The following is a 22,761-nucleotide window of genomic DNA, read 5'->3' on the forward strand; positions in this document are numbered from 1 at the left end:
CTCATATGGGGGTAGAAGGGGTAAGGTTTTAATGGGGAGGGTGGCTTAGTAGACAAAGATGGAGTGATCTTTTCAGATGGGGTTAAGAGGGCTGGTTCTTTTGGCAGGAGTGATTCAATGGAATTTAGGGGCTCAATGTCCCTAAATAATGTCCCCAGATAATGTCTGATTATCTGCCCCTATGACCGCATCCCAAGTTTCAGGATTCCATTTTTTTCCCTTATTTTACTTTACTTCAGACACCATTCGAGGTTGGGAATTCATTGTCGTAATTCAACCACTGTTATGGTAAGAGTGGTTTTCAGCAGCATCATCTCTGTTACTACAAGAAATGAGGCTTTCTTTCATGGTGCAAGTGGCAACTTCGAGGTCTTTTATGTGGCGCTTGAGCTGTGACTCTGAAGCTCTGAGCTGATCTCTTTCTTTCCACTTTTTCTAATGAAAGCCGGACCAACCAACAAGTTTACTTATATTTCTCATTCTCACAAAATTGTAGAAAAATATCAAATATGCTGTCACGTAGAGCCCTGTCTCTCTCAAATATTTGATCCTTTGGCAGTAATACTTCTTGTATTTCCATTGCCACCTTATACCATGGATTAGCAGTGCCCTTTTTATTACTGAAGGCAGAATCATCAATGCCTTTAACACTAGCCAGACTTGGGAACCGATTCAGAAAACTCATACTTAAGATTCTGTTCCTCTAGAACCACTCTCAGTACCTAATATCTTAGGCTGGGTTCTTTAGAGGAGCAAAAGCCATGAGGCGTGTGTATGTAAACATACATATAGAGAGATTTATTTCAAGGAAATGGCTCACACAGTTGTGGAAGCTGGCAAATCTTAAATCCATGGGTCAGGCACTAGGCTGGAGGCTTCTCTTGACTCATGGTAACAGGTGTTGAAGAACCCAAAATTCGCAGGTCAGGTGGAAGGCTCACGGGGTTGCGGAAAATGGCACATCCCAAGATCTGCAGATCAGGGGCCAGGCTGCTGGCTTATGTCCCAAGAACCAGAGGTCAGAGGATGATGAGTCAGATGCAGGATCCAGACAGCTTTGCCAGAATATCTGTCTATAATCTTTCTGTCTGTCTGTATCTATCATCTATCTATCTGATCTATCTAATCTATCATCTGTCTGTCTGTCTATCACCTATCTATCTATCTATCACCTATCTATCTATCATCTATCTATCTATCTATCATCTACCTATCTATCATCTAATCTATCTAATCTATCTATCAGATGTAGGCCACACCACCAAGGAAACTGATTTATCTTTTAACTGATTGGCCTTTCAACTGCTTAGCTACTTATATCAGATCACAAAATTGAGAATGGTTACATAATATCTGCTGAACCACTGAGAATCATGGCCTAGCCAAGTTGACATATAACCTTAACTATCACAGCCAGTATTTCTCGAATATGTAAACCAGTTCACTTACATCAGACCCACCTTATATTTTGCCTTGTATATATTAGTGCTCATTCAAAATCTACTGCCTGCCAGAGAGCATGAAACTGACAATGAAAACTCACTGAATGCTTGAAATCATAAAACTGACAGTGTAGTAACTATATTGCCCGTGACAGATAATATCTATAAAGTCAGTTTTAAAAATCTTCATCGTACTTTGACATCTGTACATATCCTTCAGATGTCTGTGTGTGGGAAAATTCACTTACTGTTTAGATAGAAGTGCTATTCTAGTTAAGAAAGGAGTATTTCCAGAGACGTAAATGACAAAACTACTGTTGTTCACATGATTGAAAAGCATAGTGTTATATGAACTGTTTATTTCAGATTTATACTTTTACACTGGCACTTCCAAAAAATAAGATATCCTATCATTTTTTTCTCTAAAAGACAACATTTGAGTGCCAGCCATATTCCAGGCAATTTTATCGAGTACCTACAAAAGTCCTATATTTTAGGCAGTATTATCCCAGTTTTCTGGAGGATTCCAGCTTCTAGAGGCTGCCCACATTCTTTGGATCATGGCCTTCTTCCTTTGTCTTAAAAGCTGCAGCAGCTGATTCTTCTTACATCACATTTCTCTGACCTCCTGTTCTGCCTCTGCCTTTCACATTTAGTGACCCTTGAGATTATATTGGCTTCGCCCAGTTAATGCAGGATTCTTCTATATTTTAAGGGCAGCAAATTAACAACCATAATTCATCTGCTACTTTAATTTCCCTTTGCCATGTAAGGTAGCATATTCTTAGGTTCCTGGGAATAGGACGGGGTTTCTAGACATCTTTAATGGATGGTATTATTTGGAAGACAGCTGCTTGACCAACCACCTGGAAGAGATCCATATGCATGCCCATTCCAAAGAAAGGTGATCCAACATAATGCAGAAATTATCAAACAGTATCATTAATATTACACACAAGTAAAATTTTACTGAAGATCATAAGTGGTTGAATCAGTACATAGACCGGTAACTGTCAGAAATTCAAGCAAAATTCAGAAGCGGACGTGGAACCAGAGATATTTCTGCTGATGTTAGATGGATCATGGTTGAAAGTAGAGAATACCAGAAAGATGTTTTCCTGTGTTTTATTGACTACACAGAGGTATTCAACTGTGTGGATCATAACAAATTATAGATAACATTGTGAAGAATGGGAATTTTAGAGCACTTAATTTTGCTCATAAGGAACCTGGGCACATACCAAGAGGCAGTCTTTTGAACAGAACAAAGGGGGTACTGTGTAGTTAAAAATCAGGAAAGGTGTGCATCAAGGTAGTATCCTTTCACCATCCTGTTAAGTCTGTGTGCTGAGCAAATATTTGGAGAAGCTGGACTATATGAAGAAGAACGTTGCATCAGGATTGGAGGAAGACTCGTTAACAACCTGCGTTATGCAGATGACGCAACCTTGCTTGCTGAAAGTGAAGAGGACTTGAAGCACTTAATGATGAAGGTCAAAGACACAGCCTTCAGTATGGATTATACTGCAACATAAAGAAAAAAATTCTCACAACTGGACCAATAAGCAATATCATGATAAAAAACAAAAAACCAAACCTGTTGCCGCTGAGTTGATTCTAACTCATAGCGACCCATCAGGGCAGAGTTGAACTGCCCCATAGGGTTTCCAAGGAGCAGCTGGTGAATTTGAACTGCTGACCTTTTGGTTGGCAGCCAAGCTCTTACCTGGTGTACCAGCGGGGCTCCAATATCATGGTAAATGGAGAAAATACTGAAGTTGTCAAAGATTTCATTTTACTTGGATCCACAATCAGCACTCATGGAAACTGTTGTTAGGTGCTGTTGAGTCGGTTCCAACTCATAGCGACATTGTGTACAACGGAAGAAACACTCCCTGGTCCTGCACCGTTCTCACAATTGTTGTTATGCATGAGCCCATTGTTGCAGCCACTGCATCAGTCCATTTTGTGGATTAACACATGGAAACAGAAGTCAAGAAATCAAACGACCCGTTGCATTGGGCAAATCTGCCACAAAAGACCTCTTTAAAGTATTAAAAAGCAAAGATGTCGCTTTGAGGACTAAGGTCCACCTGACCTGTGCCATGGTATTTTTAGTCACCTCATATGCATGCTAAAGCTGGACAATGAATAAGGAAGATCAGAGAAGAAGTAATGCATCTGAATTATGGTGTTGGCAAAGAATATTGAATATACCATGGAATTCCAAAAGAATGAACAAACCTGTCTTGGAAGAAGAAGTACAGCCAGAATGCTCCCTATAAGCGAGGATGGCGAGACTTCATCTCATGTACTTTGGACTTGTTATCAGGAGGGACCAGTCCCTGGATAATGACATCGTGTTTGGTAAAGTAGAGGTTTGGCAAAAAAGAGGAAGATCCTCAGTGAGATGGATTGACATAGTGGTTGCAACAGTGGACTTAAACACAGTAACAATTGTGAGGATGGCGCAGGACTGGGCAGCATTTTGTTCTGTTGTCTGTAATGTTGCTGTGAGTTGGAACCAACTTGACAGCACATAACAGAAATGACATTATTCTGCTTGCCACAACTCCTAAAATGGTCTTCGTGTGTGTGTGTGCAAGGTTTTCTGTCAGTCACATTCAGTGTTATTAGAATGAAACTGAGGTATGAAAGTAACAACAGTTCATTTATTTCAGAACCTTTCTCGAAGTCTTAAAAGATGGCTAAGTTTATTCCGTATAACTTCTTCCCTAGTTTTATTGAGATATTATTTTTTTTCTTTTTTGGACATCCCATATTTTCTAGGGACTATCCAAATCTTATTATCACCCATGTTTACAAATCTTCCCTTATCAGAATTTAAGGTAACACAAATACTGCCCATGATTAGCTATTTTTTAAATTTCCCCATGCATGTGAGGCTTCTTAAAGATTTAGATGAAATATATTGAGAAAGGAAGAGATTATTTAAATATTTTAGGCTTAGTCACTTAGGTATGCAACACATGCTATACTTCTGAGCATGAGAGTAATGGTCGAGGCAAATTTTTTATATTTTATGGCAGGAAATGGCAAGAGAAAATTACAAATGTAAATTTGGGCATGTTTGCTGTTGTTTTTTTTTTTTTTTAACTTGCTTTCTCTCAAATTTTCTTAACTAATTGCTTTTTTTTCCTCATTTATTACCCTGTAAACTTTTTTTATAAATGTATCTACAAGCTCCAATGTATGTTAAAATGTTCAGAATTTTTTTTCTTCACTTTTTTTTTTTTTTAATCTCATTTACAAACTATGAAAACATTTTGTTTGGGCATTTATATCCTTACATTTTCAAACTTTTTTTAATAGGATCGGAAGCTCCATGGTACAGCTCAGCAGCTGCTTCAGGACAGCAAGACAAAAATAGAAGTCATTAGAATGCAGATTCTTCAAGCAGTCCAGACCAATGAATTGGCTTTTGATAATGGTGATGGAATAGAAATAAATTGCCATTTTTCTTATTACTGTCAGTGTCTGATAGGTGTATTAGGATGGACTGACATATGGCGCTAAACAAATCTCATGTGACAAAGAGGCAGTAGTTCAAAGTTAAAGGAGAGGAGGCATTATGTTTTTTTTAATTTGTTTTACATTCTTTACATGATATACATACCTTCAAATATTTGCTTGAAGTTATGGATTTAGAATGTATTTCTTCATTTTAATAGCCTTTCAGATACTTTTAATTGATGCTTTATTTTTTAAAAAATCTATCTCCCGTTTATAGAGTATGGTTTTTTGTTTTTTAAATTCCAGATTGAATCTTTACAGCTAGTTGCTAAAGTGGGAGTGGGATCTATTTCAGTCTTATGATGTTTCAGTATATGGATAAGTTGGCTTACCTAGAATTTGAAAATTTTTTTTTAGATTTTTAATTTAGATATATGATGGCTAAAATGGGAAGCACTGAATTTCATCCTTTTATCTATTAAATGTCATTTCAGAGTTTGTTGCTTAAAGGACTAACTTTTATATTAACGTCATAAGAATTCATTTATTTTACGTTATTTTTAATCACTAAAAAAATCAAATAAATGGTTCAATTAAGGCTTTTTTTTCCTCCCCCTCTAGCAAAACCTGTGATAAGCCCTCTTGAGCTTCGTATGGAAGAATTAAGGCATCATTTTAAGATAGAGTTTGCAGTAGCAGAAGGTGCAAAGAATGTGATGAAATTACTTGGCTCGGGAAAAGTGACAGACAGGAAAGCACTTTCAGAAGTAATTTTAAATAAAATTTTTACTTTGTTTAATAATTACATTATTCAAAGAATATGATTATTTAAATGGTAACAATTGTCTTCATTGTTCAAGGCTCAAGCAAGATTTAATGAATCAAGTCAGAAATTGGACCTTTTAAAGTATTCTTTGGAGCAGAGATTAAATGAACTTCCCAAGAATCATCCCAAAAGCAGTATTATAATTGAGGAGCTTTCACTTGTCGCATCACCAACACTAAGTCCACGTCAAAGTATGATATCTACGCAAAACCAATACAGTACGCTATCCAAACCAGCAGCGTTAACAGGTATGTGGCACATATTCTGTGATTTTTTTGTGTGTGTTTTTGTCCACATCAGGTTCTGGTATAATAAATGAAAAAAAAAGTGTACACAGACTTGTTTTAATACACATAATAAAATTCACCGTTTTAAAGTATTTAATTCCATATCATTTGGTACATTCACAGTGTTGTGTAACCATTATCACTCTCTAGTTCAAGAGCATTTTCATAACTCCAAAAGGAAACCCTGTACCCATTAAGCAGCCATTCCCCGTTTCTCCCTACCCCCGGCCACTGGCAACCACTAATCTGCTTTTCTGTCTCTCTGAATTTGTCTATTCTAGATGTTTTAGATGATGGAATTATATCGTATCTGCCCTTTTGTTTCTGACTTCATTTACTAAGCGTAATGCTTTCAACGTTCATCCGTATTGTAGCATGTCTCAGTACTTCATTCCTTTTTAAAAATGGCTGAGTAATATGCTATGAGTCGGAATCGACTCGATGACAATGGGTTTTTTTTTTTTTTTTTTTAATATTCCATTGTATGGGTATACACCTTTTTTGTGTATGTTTGTAATAAAACATTTTCTACTTCAGCATTCTTCACCTGTGCAATTTAGTGACATTAATTGTATTTATTATGTTGTGCAGCCATTACCATTATCTGTTTCCAACTTTTACACCACCACCCTTAATAGAAGCTCAGTGTCTTTTACACAGTGAATCCGCTTATCTCCCTTCCTCCTACCCACCCCGATAGCCACTAGTAACCTTAGGTCTGCATATACGCCATATTTTATTTATCCTGTCATTACTTATAGGACATTTGGGTTGTTTTTACCTTTTGGCTATTGTGAATAATGCTGTTATGGGCATTTGTATACAAGTTTTTCTTTGAACACCTGTTTTCTGTTCTTTGGGATGGTAACCTATGTTTAACTATCAAAGAATCACCAAACTATTCTCCAAGTGGTTGCACTATTTTACATTCTCAACAGCAAATATGAGGGTTTCAGTTTCTCCACATCCTCGTCAACACTTGTTATCCCCCCCCCCACCCCGTAATGTATAGCCATCCTAGTGAATAATGCAAAAGGAGCTCTGGTTGCACAATGTTTAAGGGTTTAGCTGCTAACTGAAAGGTCAGTAGTTCGAATGCATCAACGGCTCTGCAGGAAAAAAGACCTGGCAGTCTGCTGCTGTAAAGATTACAGTCTAGGAAACTCTATGAGGTAGTTCATCTCTGTCCTATAAAGTCACTACGAGTTGGAATTGACTTGAGGGTACACAGCAACAGTGGGTGTGAAGCAGTATCTCATTGTGGATTTGATTTGCATTTAACTAATGACTAATGATGTTGAGCATCTTTCATTTGGTTATTGGCCATTTGTATATTTCTCTGGAGAAATGTCTATTCAAGTCCTTTGTACATGTTTTAATTGGATTGCTTGTCTTTTCATTGTTTAGTTTTAACTGTTCTTTATTCTGGATATATGTTACCTTATCAGATATATGATTTTCAAATATTTTCTCCTTTTCTGTGCTTATTTTTTTACTCTCTTGATAGTGACATTTGATGCACAAGAGTTTTAAATTTTGACTAAGCCCAGTTAATCTTTTTACTTTTTTGTTACTTGTTCTTTTTATGTCCTATCTAAGAAACTATTGCCGAATCTAAGATCATGAAGACTTATCCCTGTTTTATAGACTTAGCTCCTATATTTAGGTCTTTGATCCATTTTTAGTCAATGTCTGTGTATGGTGTGGAATAAAGATTCATCTTCATTCTTTTGAACGTAGCTGTCCAGTGGTCCCAGCACTGTTTGTTGAAGAGACCATCCTTTTTCCGTTGAGTAGTTTTACCACCCTTGTCAAAAACCAATGGACTCAAGATGTGTGGCTTTCTTACTAGACTCTCAATTCTGTACCATTGATCTATATGCCTATCCTTGTGCCAGTACCACATTGTTTTGATTTTTGTTGCCTTGAAGTAAGTTTTGAATTTTGGAAGTGTAAGTTCTCCAGCCGTGCTCTTCATTTTGAAAATTGTTTGGACTATTTGGAGTCCTTTGCAATAAAAAAAAAAAAAATAGCATATACATATTCCTCTGGAATTTTTCATAGGGGTTTTGTCACATCTGTATCATTTTGGGAAGTACTGCCAGTTTAAAAATAGTAAGTCTTGCAATTTATGAACACAAGATGTCTTTCCACTTATATAGGTCTTCCTTAATTTGTTTTAGCAATGTTTTGTAGTTTTAAGTGTACAACATTGTGAAAAATGGGAATTCCAGAACACTTAATTGTGCTCATGAAGAACCTTTACATAGATCAGGAGGCAGTTATTTGAACAGAACAAGGGGATACTAATTGGTTGAAAGTCAGGAAAGGTGTGCATCAAGGTTGTATTCTTTTACCATACCTATTCAGTCCGTATGCTGAGCAACTAATCCGAGAAGCTGGACTATATGAAGAAGAAAGGGGCATCAGGATTGAAGGAAGACTCATTAACAACCCGCGTTATGCAGATGACACAACCTTGCTTGCTGAAAGTCAAGAGGACTTGAAGCACTTACTAATGAAAATCAAAGACCACAGCTTTCAGTATGGATTGCACCTCAACACAGAGAAAACAGAAATCCTCACAACTGAACCAACGAGCAACATCATGATAAACGGAGAAAAGATTGAAGTTGTCAAGGATTTCATTTTACTTGGATCCACAGTCAATAGCCGTGGAAGCAGCAGTCAAGAAATCAAAAGACTCATTGCATTGGGTAAATCTGCTGCAAAGGACCTCTATAAAGTGTTAAAGAGCAAAGATGAAGACTAAGGTGTGCCTGACCCAAGCCATGGTATTTTCAATCGCATCATATGCATGTGAAAGCTGGACAAGAATAAGGGAGACTGAAGAATTGACGCCTTTGAATTGTGGTATTGGCGAAGAATATTGAATATACCGTGGACTGCCAAAAGAATGAACAAATCTGTCTTAGAAAAAGTACAGCCAGAATGCTCCTTAGAGGCAAGGATGGCAAGACTGCGTCTTTACATACTTTGGACATGTTGTCAGCAGGGCTCAGTCTCTGGAGAAGGACATCATGCTTGGCAGAGTACAGGGTCTGCAGAAAAGAGGAAGACCCTCAGTGAGGTGGATTGACACAGTGGCTGCAACAATGAGCTCAAGCATAACAACGATTGTAAGGATGGCTCAGGACCAGGCAGTGTTTCATTCTGTTGTGCATAGGGTCACTATGAATCTGAACCAACTCGAGGGCACCTAACAACAACAAGTGTACAAGCCATACACCTCTTTGGCTAAATTTATTCTTAAGTATTTTATTCTTTGTGATACAATTGTAAAAGTAATTGTATTCTTAATTTTCTTTTCAGGTTATTTATTGCTAAACGAAACCAAACCAAATCTGTTGTGAGCAAGTTGATTTTGACTCATACCAACCCTATAGGACAGGGTAGAACTCCCCCCTGGGTTTTCCAAGACCGTTAACCTTTACGGAAGCAGACCGTCACTCTTTCTCCCACTGAGCGGCTGGTGTGTTCAAACCGCTGAACTTTCGGTTAGCACCAAGTGCTTAACCACTGTGCCACCAGGGCTCCTTGTTTATTGCTAGAATATAGAATTCAGCTGATTTTTGGGTGCTGATCTTGTATCCTTCAACTTTGCTGAATTCGTTTATTAGCTCCAATTAAGGATTTTTTGTGGATTCGTTAAGATTTTCTGTGTATAAGATTACTTCGTCACCTGCAAATAGAAACACTTTTTCCTTTCCAATTGGATGCCTTTGTTTTTTCTTGTTCTTTTTTTCTTGCCAAATTACTCCTGTAAGAACTTCTGGTAGAGTGTTGAATAGAAATGCCTAGAGCTGGCATCCTTGTCTTATTCCTGATCTTAGGAGGAAATTTTTCATTCTCTTATCATTGAGTGAGATGATAGCTGTGGGTTTTTTAAGATGTCCTTTATCAGAGTGAAGAAGTTCCCTTCTATTCCTAGTTTGAGTGTTTTTATCATGAAGGGGTGTTGGGTTTGTCAAATGCTTATTTTGCATCAGTTAAGATGAGCACGTGATCCTTTTCCTTTGTTCTATTACTGTGTATTACATTGATTTTCTAGTGTTGAACCACCTTTGCATTCCTAGGATAAATCCCAATTGGTTATGTTATATAATTTTTTTATATGCTGCTGGCCTATATTTGCTGGTACTTTTTTTTTTTGAGCATTTTTGCTTTTATATTTATAAGGGATAGTGGTCTCTGGTTTTCTTTTGATGCCTGTCTAGCTTTGGTGTCAGGGTATTGCTGGTCTCATAGAATGAGTTGAGAAGTATTCCTTTTTTTTTTCTGTGTTTTGGAAAGGTTTGAGAAGAATTAGTGTTGATTCATTTTTAAATGTTACAGTTCACCAGTGGAGCCATCTGATCCTTGGATTTTCTTTGTTGAGATGCTTTTGATTACACATTTAATCTCTTTAACTGTTATGGGGGCAGTGGTGGTTCAGCAGTAAACTCCTGACTTTCATGCAGGAAACCCCTTCCTTACAATTTGTTGTTGCTGCTTGTTATGGGCTGTTATTGTGTTTTGTTTAATGACTTTTTTAAACTATTTCTGTAAGGACTGTATTCTTTGTCATGTGTGGAAACTAATGTCTCTGTTAGCTTAGTGGTCAGCTAGTGATTTGACAATAATATCCTTAAACTCCTGGAAACAAAAAAGTCACTGAGTCTTTGTAGCTAGGCTTTTGTGTGTGTTAGGGCGTACCTTCAACACTCAGCCCAGCAGTTTCCAACTCTGCCTTCTCCTTCACTTCCTGCATACACAGAGCTTGAAGGTCAACCAGAGGCGAAAGCTTAGTGGTCTTTTCTAAGAACATTCCTGTCCTGGACTAGCATGTGACTTTCTTGATTTCCAGGAATATACGGAAACTTTTCAGTGCCCTTATTTCACAAAGCATTTCACTCCCCAGATTTTCCTCCAAGGTTTTTTGGCATGTCTGTTGTTTTCCGCAACAGAGATCCTTTTTTCCAGCTGCAGTGGCTTGTTCACTTGCCTTTAAATGCTTCTAACACACCTTCTCCCACCACACACCCACACATAAACACATACACATATACACACGCACACACGCACACACACGCACACACACAGCTGTTTCTCTGCCCTGAGAGATTTCCTAGTTAGGCAAAGTAAAGACAAGCCTTTTGTGTTAATCCATTAGGGAGCTTGTAGACAGGTCAAAATAGACAGTTCTTTGAGGGCAAGGTTTGCTCTGCTCTCTCTGGCCATCAGGAATCTACACTGGGAATGCAGGCTACCATCTTCAAGATTGCTGCTGGGCCAGTGAGGGTGAGGGAGGGAAGGACAAGGGTAAGTTAAAATGCCACAAAGCTTTCGTACCAGGTATCAGTTTCTTTTTTTTTTTTATTACAAATTTCCTTGATTGATGTAATACTTTGACTATTTTCCAGGGTTCTAATAAAGTTGATTTTGACAGTTTTCGCCTATTTTTGTTAGTGTTTCTATGGTGAGACCACCCTTGGAGTTTTCTCTGATGTCACCTGGAAAGGCTTTTATGTTCTGTGTGAATATTTTGGTTACATAGACTACCCCCACCTCCAGAATTCTTAAGTTTTATTATCAATATTAGTATTAATAAGGACTTCACCTTAATAATAAAGTTATTTAATATTTAAAGTTATGAAAGTGTTCCTCAGTATTACATAGCATACTATAATGTCCTAGTAACTTTCTGCATCATTAATCATCTTATATTCTGGTAAACTTCTACATTAAAACTTAAAAATTCAAATTAACAGTTGAGTTTACTATTACCACTCTTTAGGATCAGTCTAAACTTGCTGTTCCCAAATTGAGTTCCTAAATCTAAGGTACCTTGGGATGCCACAGTGAATTCACGGGGCACAACAGGATATATCATTATAATATTTTATATTTATATTTTGAGGGAAACATAGCATTGCTCCACATCTAACAGTCTTCATACACGGTGTTAGCTCAAGGTAGTTAACAGTTTCAACATTAGATGTAGCTACATTCTTTTTGATGATGTCATATATTTATGAAGTTGGGTTTCCTTGGTTGTTGTGATAAAAAGTAAATATCAAATAAAAATCAGTATGCAACAGGAAATGAGAGTAGTGGCCAGTCTGATTCCAAAGTTTAAGACGTTATATAGTGCCCAGTAGGCACAGGTATCCCAGTAGGAAGTAATCATGGTTATTTAAAAATGGCATAAAAATACTACTTTTTTTTTCCTTTCAATTTATGTGTTTTAAAATTGCTATTGAATTGTTAGGATAGAAATACTTGAGATGTTTGAACTTACCTATTTAATAAATAGAACTTTTTGGTATATCTTTTGGCCGAGGGACTCCATGAAAAAATTATTGAGACATTAGGGTAATATGAATTGAGAAAGCTTGGGAACCTCTGGTCTAAACTCTCCAGACAGTGACACCTGTTTATCTTTCCAGCTGCATCTTTTGTAACTCTTACTGTGAATCTTCTATCAAAATCAAATTGATTAGTGCAGAGTATTTTTCCCACCCTACTTCATGTAGTGATGTATTAAATATATTTAATGCCTTAATACTTCTTATCATGTGTGTATGTGAATACTTATTTTTTTAATCAAAACTGAAACGTAGATTTCTGAAGAACAAAAACCTGGCCACCTACCTGCATGTAACCCTAGCACAGAACATTTTCTACATACAACAGGTATGTAGAAATATTATTTGATGATTAGAGAGGGACTTTATTTTGTGCTTATTGTCTAAACTTTGCTACCTTATGACTCAATGGTGAGTACATTGTTGATGCTCAAGAAGTTCTGAATGATTTGTTGATTAAAATATAGCTGTTAAATATTTGAAAATTCATAATATTTCAAGAAAAGTTAAGAAGCTACATCGTGGGGACTCAGCTGATGTGATTGGAAAGTTCTTTCTTTTTTTTCCTTTTCCAGTCGTCTTCCCCCAACTCCTGGATTTTAACCTATTCCGTACTCTTTCTCTGTTCTTCATTTTATTGAAAGTAATGTAAATCATCAGTCTAAAAGGAAATATTTTAAAATTCTTATGACATTTAAAAAAATTTTTTTTAATTCCTTAAGCTTCAGCAGGGGCTTAGACCAAATATATAGTAAGTAGGAGGAGAAATCGTTTTGGTGTTAATGAAGGATTAAAAACCAAAACCCAACACACTGCTGTCGAGTCAATTTCAACTTATTGTGACCCTATAGGAAAGAGTAGAATTGCCCTGTAGGGTTTCCAAGACTGTAAATCTTTATGGAAACTGACTGCCACATCTTTCTCCTGTGGAGTCGATGGTGGGTTTGAACCACGGACATCTCAGCAGCCGAGCACTTTTAACCACTGCACCACCATGGCTCTAATAACAGATTAGACATGATGAAAGATTAGCAAGAATAAATTGTGGGAACGTTTACTGTCCTGAGTTTTTCACTGCATCCCATTATTTGTGGTTTGTGTCATCTATAGTTTGGTTTCTTTTGTGGTTGTATGATAGTAATAATGGAATTTGCACATCTGTTGCTACTTTGACATAAAGTATAATAGAATTTTTTGTTCCACATTTTGAGAAATTTACTTGTTTTTATTAAATAAACTTTCCTCAGAGTGAAAAATGTTTCTTGAGCCAAGATGAAATCCCGAGTTAGTATATTGGATATAAGAGTTTTCCCTGTTGTTGTTAGGTGCCGTTGAGTCAGTTCTGACTCATGATCCTGTGTACAATAAAACAAAACACTGTCCAGTCCTGTGCCATCCTCACAGTCATTGTTAGCTTGAGCCCATTGTTGTAGCCACTGTGTCAATCCATCTCATTGAGGGCCTTCCTCTTTTTCCCTGACCCTCTATTTACCAAGTACTATGTCCTTCTCCGGAAACGCTGGTGGCATATCGGTTAAGTGCTATGGCTGCTAACCAAGAGGTCAGCAGTTCGAATCCACCAGGCATTCCTTGGAAACTCTATGGGGCCGTTCTACTCTGTCCTATAGTGTCACTATGAGTCAGAATTGACTCGATGGCAGTGGGTTTGGTTTTTGGTTTATGTCCTTCTCCAGGACTGGTTCTTCCTGATAACATGTCCAAAGTATGTGAGATGTGTGGTCTCGCCATCCTTGCTTCTAAGGAGCATTCTGGCTGTACTTCTTCCAAGACAGATTTATTCGTTCTTTTGGCAGTCCATAGTGTATTCAATATTCTTCACCAGCACCACAACTCAAAGGCGTCAGTTCTTCCTCAGTCTTCCTTATTCATTGTCCAGCTTTTGCATGCATATGAGGTAACTAAAAATACCATGGCTTGGGTCAGGCACACCTTAGTCTTCAAGGTGATATCTTTGTTTTTTAACACTTTAAAGAGATCTTTTGCAGCAGATTTATCCAGTGCGGTGTGTCATTTCTTTTTTAACTGTGGGAGAAGAGTTTTTCTAGACAGTTAAAATCATTTTTTTTATTTACTTATTCTAACGAAATTTGCAGCTACTGCTTATGAATACAGTTACTCCTTTGATTTGCTTGTTTTAAAATTTTCATATTATGGGTGATAAAAGTTAAAAATACAATCTAAAGCTATTTCTCATATGGTTATATTATGTGCAGTTGCAGTTGTGTCACCTTATAAAAGTAAGAAACTTCTAGATGTTTAATAAAGATTTTAAATCCCTCCAGATTTTTTTTCCAAATGAAAGCAGGTGTTGAATATTGTCATATCCAGATACATTGAAATTACTAAAATATTTAATAAGCTACCAGGGTTTGAAATAGTAGCCAGATGTTTTCAGTTTCCCCATGATGACTTTTAGATCTGAGCATTTATAGTAGAAATGAGCTAAGTTTGGCAGTGTAACAAAAAATAATAAAACAATTAAACCACACAAACACAACAAGTTTTTTTTGTTTAACTTAGTTAAAAAAAAAAAAGATATACTTAATTTGTCTTACCACTTTACAGTGAGGTAAAGTTTTTATAACCTAATAGAACATAAGAGTGAGACTTTTTTTCCTCTACCTTTAACAGCTTTATTGAGGTATAATTTACGTACCTTACAATTCACCCATTGTAAAATATAGTTCTATGAGTTTTAGTAAATATATACATTTGTGCCACCATAATTAAAATTCAGATTTTTCAACAGTTTTATTAAAGTATCATTAACATACAATTAACTACACATTTTAAAGTGTACAATTTGATATATTTTGTCATGTTTAAAGCTGTGAAACTATCACCGCAAGCAAGATAATGAATCTATGCGTTATGTCCAAAAATATCATTGTGTGCCTTTTTATAGCGCCTCTTTCTTTCTACCATTTCCCATCTCTCTTCCCTGGCTCAGCTGTCCCCAGGCAATTACTGACTTCTTTCTGTCACTAGATAATACTTTGCATTTTGGAGAATTTTATATCCATGGAATCATACAGTACATACTGTTGTGTTTTGGGGGGCAATGAGTAACACTCTTGACCATTAACCAAAAGGTCTGGGGGTTCAGGTCAACCCAGAGGAGCCTTGGAAACAAGGCCTGGTGGCCTGCTTCCACAAGATCAGCCAACGAAACCCTGTAGAGCACAGTTCTACTCTGACACGCATTTGGTCATCATGAATCAGAATCAACTCAATGGCAGCTGGTTTACTTGTTTAGTATTACATTATGCGGATATACTACAATTTGTTTATCCATTCACCTGTGATGCCCATGTTGGTGTTTCCATTTTTAGCCATTTCAAATAAAGCTGCTATGAACATTCACATACAGGTTTTTTGTGAACATGATTTAAATTCACTTAGGTAAATACCTAGGAGTGGTATGACTGGATCATACGGTAAGTGTATGTATAACTAAGAAACTGCCGCACTGTTTTCCAAAGTGATTGTACCATTTTACATTTCTGCCACCAGTGTATCAGAGTTTCAGTTGCTTCACATCTTAACCAACATTTGGCATAATCAGTCTTTAATTTTAGAAACTCTGTATGTAGTGCTGTCTTATTGTGGGTTTACTTTGCATTTACCTAAAAACTGTTGATATTCAGCATCTTTTTATGTACTCATTTGCAATCCATGTATCTTCTCTGGTGAAGTATATGTTCAGATCTTCTGCTCATTTTGTATCAGGCTATTTTCTTATTATTGAGTTTGGGGAATTTTTAATATATTCTAGATGTAAGTCCTTTATCAGATAAAAGATTTTTAAAAATTTTCTCTCGGTCTCTGGCTTCTCTTTTTATTTTTTTTAAATAGTGTCTTTGAAGATAAGTTTTTTTTTTTTTTTGATGTAGTCTAATCTATCAATTATTTTGTTTTACAAAGTATGCTTTGAGTGTTGTATCTAAGAAGTCATTGCCTAAGCTCAGCTCACAAAGATTTCCCCCTGCATTTTATTCTAGAAGCTTTATAGTTTTGTGTTTTACATTTAAGTCTCTGATGCATTTTGAGTTTAAAAATTTTATATGGTTTGAGGTATGAATCAAAACTCATTTTTCTCATGGATATCCATCCAGTTGTCCAGCAATGTTTATTGAAAAGACTGGCCTTTTTCCATTGAATTGCCTTTATATTTTTGTTGAAAACTAGTCTGCTAAGAGTCCAGTTTTCTTTCTGGACTCTATTCTCTTCCACTAATTTATTTGCTTATCTTGATACCAGTAGCACAGTGACTTGATAATCAATAGTTTTATGATAAATCTTGTAATCTGCGAGTGTTAGTCCTAAAAAACTCTGTTTGGCTACTCTGGTCCTTCATATTTCCATAACCATTTCTGTGTGCATGTGTAGCTTGTCACTGCATTAAAAAAAAAAAAAAAAAGCCTACTGGGTTTTCATTGGGATCATGTTGAATCTGTTCGTCTTTTTGGGAAAAGGATGTCCTAACAATATTGACTCTTCCACGCTGTGAACATTGTAGATCTTTTCATTTATTTAGATCTTCTGTACTGTCTCAGCAGTGCTTGAAATTGCAATTGAAATCTCCAAATATAGTTATGCCATTTCTCATTGAAGTTCTGTCAATTTTTGCTTTATGTACTTTGAAGCTCTGTTAGTTGCATAAACATTTAGGTTTATTATGTCCTCTTGATGAATTACCCCTTTATCATTATGAAATGACTTTTTCCTTGGTAGTATTCTTTACTCTGAAATTTTTGTTGGTTATTAACATAACCGCTCAGTCTTTTTTGATTAGTGTTAGGATGATACATTGTTTCTATTTCTTTTAGCTTATTTCTGTCTATTTGACCCATCTGTTCTTTAATTCCTTCTTTTTCTGCCTTCTTTTTGCATTGAGTATTATGTTAGTTCCCCCAAGTATCTGTCAGTTTGTCGTACTGTGGGGGCTTGCATGTTGCTGTGATGCTGGAAGCTATACCACCAGTATTCAGATACCAGCAGGGTCACCCATCAGGAACAGGTTTCAGCTGAGCTTCCAGACTAAGACAGACTACGAAGAAGGACCCAGCAGCCTACTTCTGAAAGGAATTAGCCAGTGAAAACCTTACAAATAGCCATAGAACACTGTCTGATATAGTGCTGGAAGATGAGCCCCCCAGGTTGGAAGGCACTCAAAAGATGACTAGGGAAGAGCTGCCTCCTCAAAGTAGAGTTGACCTTAATGACATGGATGGAGTAAAGATTTTGGGACCTTCGTTTCCTGATGTGGCACGACTCAAAATGAGAAGAAACAGCTGCAAACATCCATTAATAATTGGAAACTAGAATGTACAAAGTATGCATCTAGGAAAATTGGAAATCATAAAAAAAAAAAAAAATGAAGTGGAATGCGTAAACATCAATATTCTAGGCATTAGTGAACTGAAATGGACTGGTATTGGCCATTTTGAATTGGACAATCATATAGTCTACTAAGCCGGGAATGACAACTTGATGAGGAATGGTGTTGTATTCATCATCAAAAAGAACATTTCAAGATCTGTCCTGAAGTACAACGCTGTCAGTGATAGGATGATATCCATACACCTACAAGGAAGACACCAACCACTAAGGACAAAGATGAAGAAATAGAAGATTTTTATCAGCTGCTGTGGTCTGAAATTGATCAAACATGCCATCAGGATGCCTTGATAATTACTGGTGATTGGAATGCAAAAGTTGGAAACAAAGAAGGATTGGTAGTTGGAAAATACGGTCTTGGTGATAGAAACAGTCCCAGGGATGGAATAATAGAATTTTGCAACACCCACAACTTCTTCATTGCAAATACCTTCTTTCACCAACATAAACAGCAGTTGTACACATGGACCTCACCAGATGGAAAACACAGGAATCAAATTGACTACCTCTGTGAAAAGAGACCATGGAAAAGCTCAGTATCATCAAAGCAGGGCCAGGGGCCGACTGGAACAGACCATCAATTGCTCATATGCAAGTTCAAGCTGAAACTGAAAAAAATCAGAGCAGGTCCACGAGAGCCAAAATACGACCATAAGTATATCCCACCTGAATTTAGAGACCATCTCAAGAATAGATTTGATGCATTGAACATTAGTGACCGCAAGACCAGGCAAATTGTGGAATGACATCAAGTACATCATACATGAAGAAAGCGAGAGGTCATAGAAAAGACAGGAAAGAAAGAAAAGACCAAGATGGATGTCAGAGGAGACTCTGATACTTGCTCATGACTGTCGAGCTGCTAAAGTAAAGGGAAGAAATGAGGAAGTAAAAGAGCTGAATAGAAGATCTCAAAGGTTGGCTTGGGAAGACAGAGTATCATAATGACATGTGCAAAGAGCTGGAGTTAGAAAACCAAAAAGGAAGAGCACACTCGGCATTTCTCAAGCTGAAAGAACTGAAGAAAAAATTCAAGCCTCGAGTTGCAATAATGAAAGATTCTATGGGGAAAATATTAAATGGCACAGGAAACATCAAAAGAAGACGGAAGGAATACACAGTCATTATACCAAAAAGAATTAGTCGATATTCAACCATTTCAAGAGGTGGCATATGATCAGGAACTGATGGTACTGAGGGAAGAGGTCCAAGCTGCTCTGAAGGCGTTGGCGAAAAACAAGGCTCCAGGAATTGACGGAATATCAATTGAGATATTTCAAAAAATGGATGCAGCGCTGGAGGTGCTCACTCATCTATGCCAAGAAATATGGAAGACAACTGACTGGAAGAGATCCATATTTATGCCTATTCCCAAGAAAAGTTATCCAACGAAACCCGGAAATTATCGAACAATGTCATTAATATCACATGCAAGCAAAATTTTGCTGAAGATCGTTCAAAAACGGCTGCAACAGTATATCTACAGGGAACTGCCAGAAATTCAAGCCAGTTTCAGAAGTGGACATGGAACCAGAGATATCATTGCTGATGTCAGATGGATTCTGGCTGAGTGCAGAGAATACCAGAAGGATGTTTACCTGTGTTTCATTGACTGTGCAGAGGCATTTGACTGTGTGGATCATAACAAATTACGGATAGCATCACAAAGAATGGGAATTCCAGAACACTTAATTGTGCTCATGAGGAACCTTTACATAGATCAAGGGGCAGTTGTTCAGACAGAACAAGGGGATACTGAGTGGTTTAAAGTCAGGAAAGGTGTGCATCAGGGTTGTATCCTTTCACCACGTATTCAATCTTTATGCTGAGCAAATAATCCAAGAAACTGGACTATATGAAGAAAAACGGGGCATCAGGATTGAAGGAAGACTCATTAACAACCTGCATTATGCAGCTGACACAACCCTGATTGCTGAAAGTGAAAAAGACTTGAAACACTTATTAATGAAGATCAAAGACCACAGCCTTCAGTATGGATTGCACCTCAACATAAAGAAAACAAAAACCCTCACAACTAGACCAATGAGCAACAGAATGATAAACGGAGAAAAGATTGAAGTTGTCAAGGATTTCATTTTACTTGGATCCACAATCAACAGCCATGGAAGCAGCAGTCAAGAAATCAAAAGACGCATTGCATTGGGCAAATCTGCTGCAAGGGACCTCTTTAAAGTTTTGAAAAGCAAACATGTCACGTTGAAGACTAAGGTTTGCCTGACCCAAGCCACGGTATTTTCAGTTGCATCATATGCATGTGAAAGCTGGATGATGAATAAAGAAGACCAAAGAATTGACGTCTTTGAATTGTGGTGTTGGCGAGGAATATTGAATGTACCATGGACTGCCAAAAGAATAAGCAAATCTGTCTTGGAAGAAGTACAACCAGAATGCTTCTTAGAAGCAAGGATGGCGAGACTGCATTGTCAGTAGAGATCAGTTACTGGAGAAGGACATCATGCTTGGCAAAGTGCAGGGTCAGTGGAAAAGAGGAAGACCCTCAACAAGGTGGATTGCCACAGTGGCTGCAACAGTGAGCTCAAGCATAACAATTGTAAGGATGGCTCAGGACTGGGCAGTGTTTCGTCCTGTTGTGCATGGGGTCGCTATGATTCAGAACCAACTCATCGGCTTCCAACAACAACATGTTAGTTATCTATTACTTTCTATCAATTACCTTAAAACTCAATACCATAAAACAACACACATCATCTCACAGTTTATGTGGGTCAGGTATCTGACACCGGTTACCTGGCTCCTCTGCTTCAGTGTTTTCCACAAAGTTGCGATCAAGATGTTAGCCAGAGCTACAGTCCAGTCTGAAGGTTTGACTGGGGAAGGATCCACTTCCAAGATCAGTTAGGATTTAATTCCCGGGGGCTCTTTGACTGAGGAGCTCAGTTCTAAACTGGCAGTTGGTTAGAAACTGGCCTGAATTCATTGCTATGTGGAACTCTCCCTGTTTCATTAGAGCAAGCAGGTGAGAAGAGTAAGAGGGAGAGTGCTAGCAAGGTGGAAGTCAGTTTTTGTAACCTAATCACAAAGTGATATTCCAGCACTTTTGCTGTATTATTTATGTTAGATGTAAGTCCCTAGGTCTAGTCTACAATCAAAGGGAGGGGGGATTACACAATACCAGGGAGTGAGGATCAATGGAAACTATGTCAAAAGCTCTTTATACTTAAAGTATTTTTTATGATTCCATTTTATCTCTTTTGTTGTCATATTACCTGTAACTCTGTTTCATCATTATAGTAGTTCTTTTTGGCTTTCTAATACACATATTCAGCCTACCTTGGCCCACCTTCAAGTGATGTTGTACTACTTCACATATAGTATAAAAACCTTATAATAGTAAAATTTTATTTCTCTTCTCTTGGCTATTATTGTTGACATACATTTATACGTATGTTATAAACTCCACAATTAATTGATAACTGCTTTTGTTTGGACAGTCCGTTCTCTTTGAAAGAGATTTAAGTACTAAGAAAAAGTTCTTACATATTTACACAGGTAGTAATTATTATTTCTGGTGCTCTTCATTCCTTTCTAAGATTTTATTTTCATCTGGTATCCTTTTTTTTTTTCCTCCTATCTTGACCTTATTTAACATTTCTTGTATTGTGGGTCTGCTGAGGATAAATTTTCTCATTTTTATGTCTGAATTGCCTTCATTTTTGAAAGATATTTTCAGTGGGTTTAGAATTCTAGGTTCACAATTTATTTGTGTTTTGTACCCCTACCCCCAGTACTTCAAAGTTGTCGCTTCTTTGTCTTATCGCTTGCATTGTTTCCAGTGAGAAATATGCTGTTTCTGTGTGCAACACCTTTTTTTCCTCTGGTTGCTTTTAAGATTTTCTCTTCACCACTGAATTTGAGAAATATGATTATAATGTGTTTTAGTATATGTTCACTTATGTTTCTTCTGCCTAGTGTTCATTGAACTTCTTGGATATATGAGTTTGATCATCATATTTGGACAATTTTTGCCCTTTTTTTTTTCCAAATATGTTTTCCTTATTTGCTCTGCTCTTCGTCAGGACTTCAGCTATACATGTGTTAGACAACCTGAAGTTAAGCTCACAGTTCACATATGCACTGTCCTCTCCCCTCCCCCCTCCCCCACATTTTTCCTTTTTTTACTCCAGTTTTTGGTTGTTTCTATTGCTGTCTTCAAGTTCGTTAACTTCTTATTTTGCAGTGTCTAACCTGCCACTGGAAACCCTGGTGGCATAGTGATTCAGAGCTATGGCCGCTAACCAAAAAAATCAGCAGTTCAAATCCACCATGCACTCCTTGGAAACCCTATGGGGCAGTTCTACTCTGTCCTATAGGGTTACAGTGAGTTGGAATCAACTCGACGGCAACGGGTTTTGTTTTTTTTTTTTTTAATCTACCACTGGAGTCTTGGTGGCAGAGTGGTTAAGTGCTCGACTGCTAACAGAAAGGTGTGGTTGTTAATCTATTTTCATAAAGATTTACATCCTTGGAAACCTGGAGGGGCAGCTCTACTCTGTCCTATACAATTACTATGAGTCTGAATCTACTTGATGGCAACTGGTTTGGTTTGGTTGTTTTTAAATCTGCCGCCAGTTGTGTCCAGTGTTTTTTGAAGTTTATTTGTTTTAAATCTCAGACACTGTAGTTTTCATCTCTAGACATTTGGTTTAGGTCCTTTTTGTATCTTCCATGCCTCAACTTTTTGAACAGGTGGATTACAGTTATAATAACCATTTTAATATTCTTGTCTCCCAACCCTAACATTTATGTCAGTTCTAGATTGGTGTTACATTGATTTTTTTTTTCCTTATTATGGGTTGAATTTTCTTCTTTGCTTGCCAGTTGTTATGCTCTGAGATTGATCCCTGGAGACCCCATTCTTGTCTAATTCCTTGCTCTGTAAATATAATAGGACACCACTCTCA

General features: G+C 37.2%; 1 protein-coding gene across 6 annotated transcripts in view; it reads left to right on the forward strand.

The window, feature by feature from the left end:
* PKN2 (protein kinase N2) overlaps positions 1 to 22,761 on the forward strand; it is a 206,798-nt gene that overhangs the window by 102,892 nt on the left and 81,145 nt on the right. For all 6 annotated transcript variants that reach the window (XR_010321433.1, XR_010321434.1, XM_010591133.3 and 3 more), the window contains 3 exons: positions 4,776 to 4,893; positions 5,538 to 5,683; positions 5,777 to 5,990. Coding sequence is in view for 4 of the 6 variants with exons in the window: in XM_010591133.3 (XP_010589435.2) it covers positions 4,776 to 4,893; positions 5,538 to 5,683; positions 5,777 to 5,990 (478 nt within the window). In the remaining 2 variants the exon portion in view is untranslated. The remainder of the gene's footprint in view (positions 1 to 4,775; positions 4,894 to 5,537; positions 5,684 to 5,776; positions 5,991 to 22,761) is intronic.

Source organism: Loxodonta africana, chromosome 3 (genome assembly GCF_030014295.1).
Source record: "Loxodonta africana isolate mLoxAfr1 chromosome 3, mLoxAfr1.hap2, whole genome shotgun sequence".
NCBI lineage: Eukaryota > Metazoa > Chordata > Mammalia > Proboscidea > Elephantidae > Loxodonta > Loxodonta africana.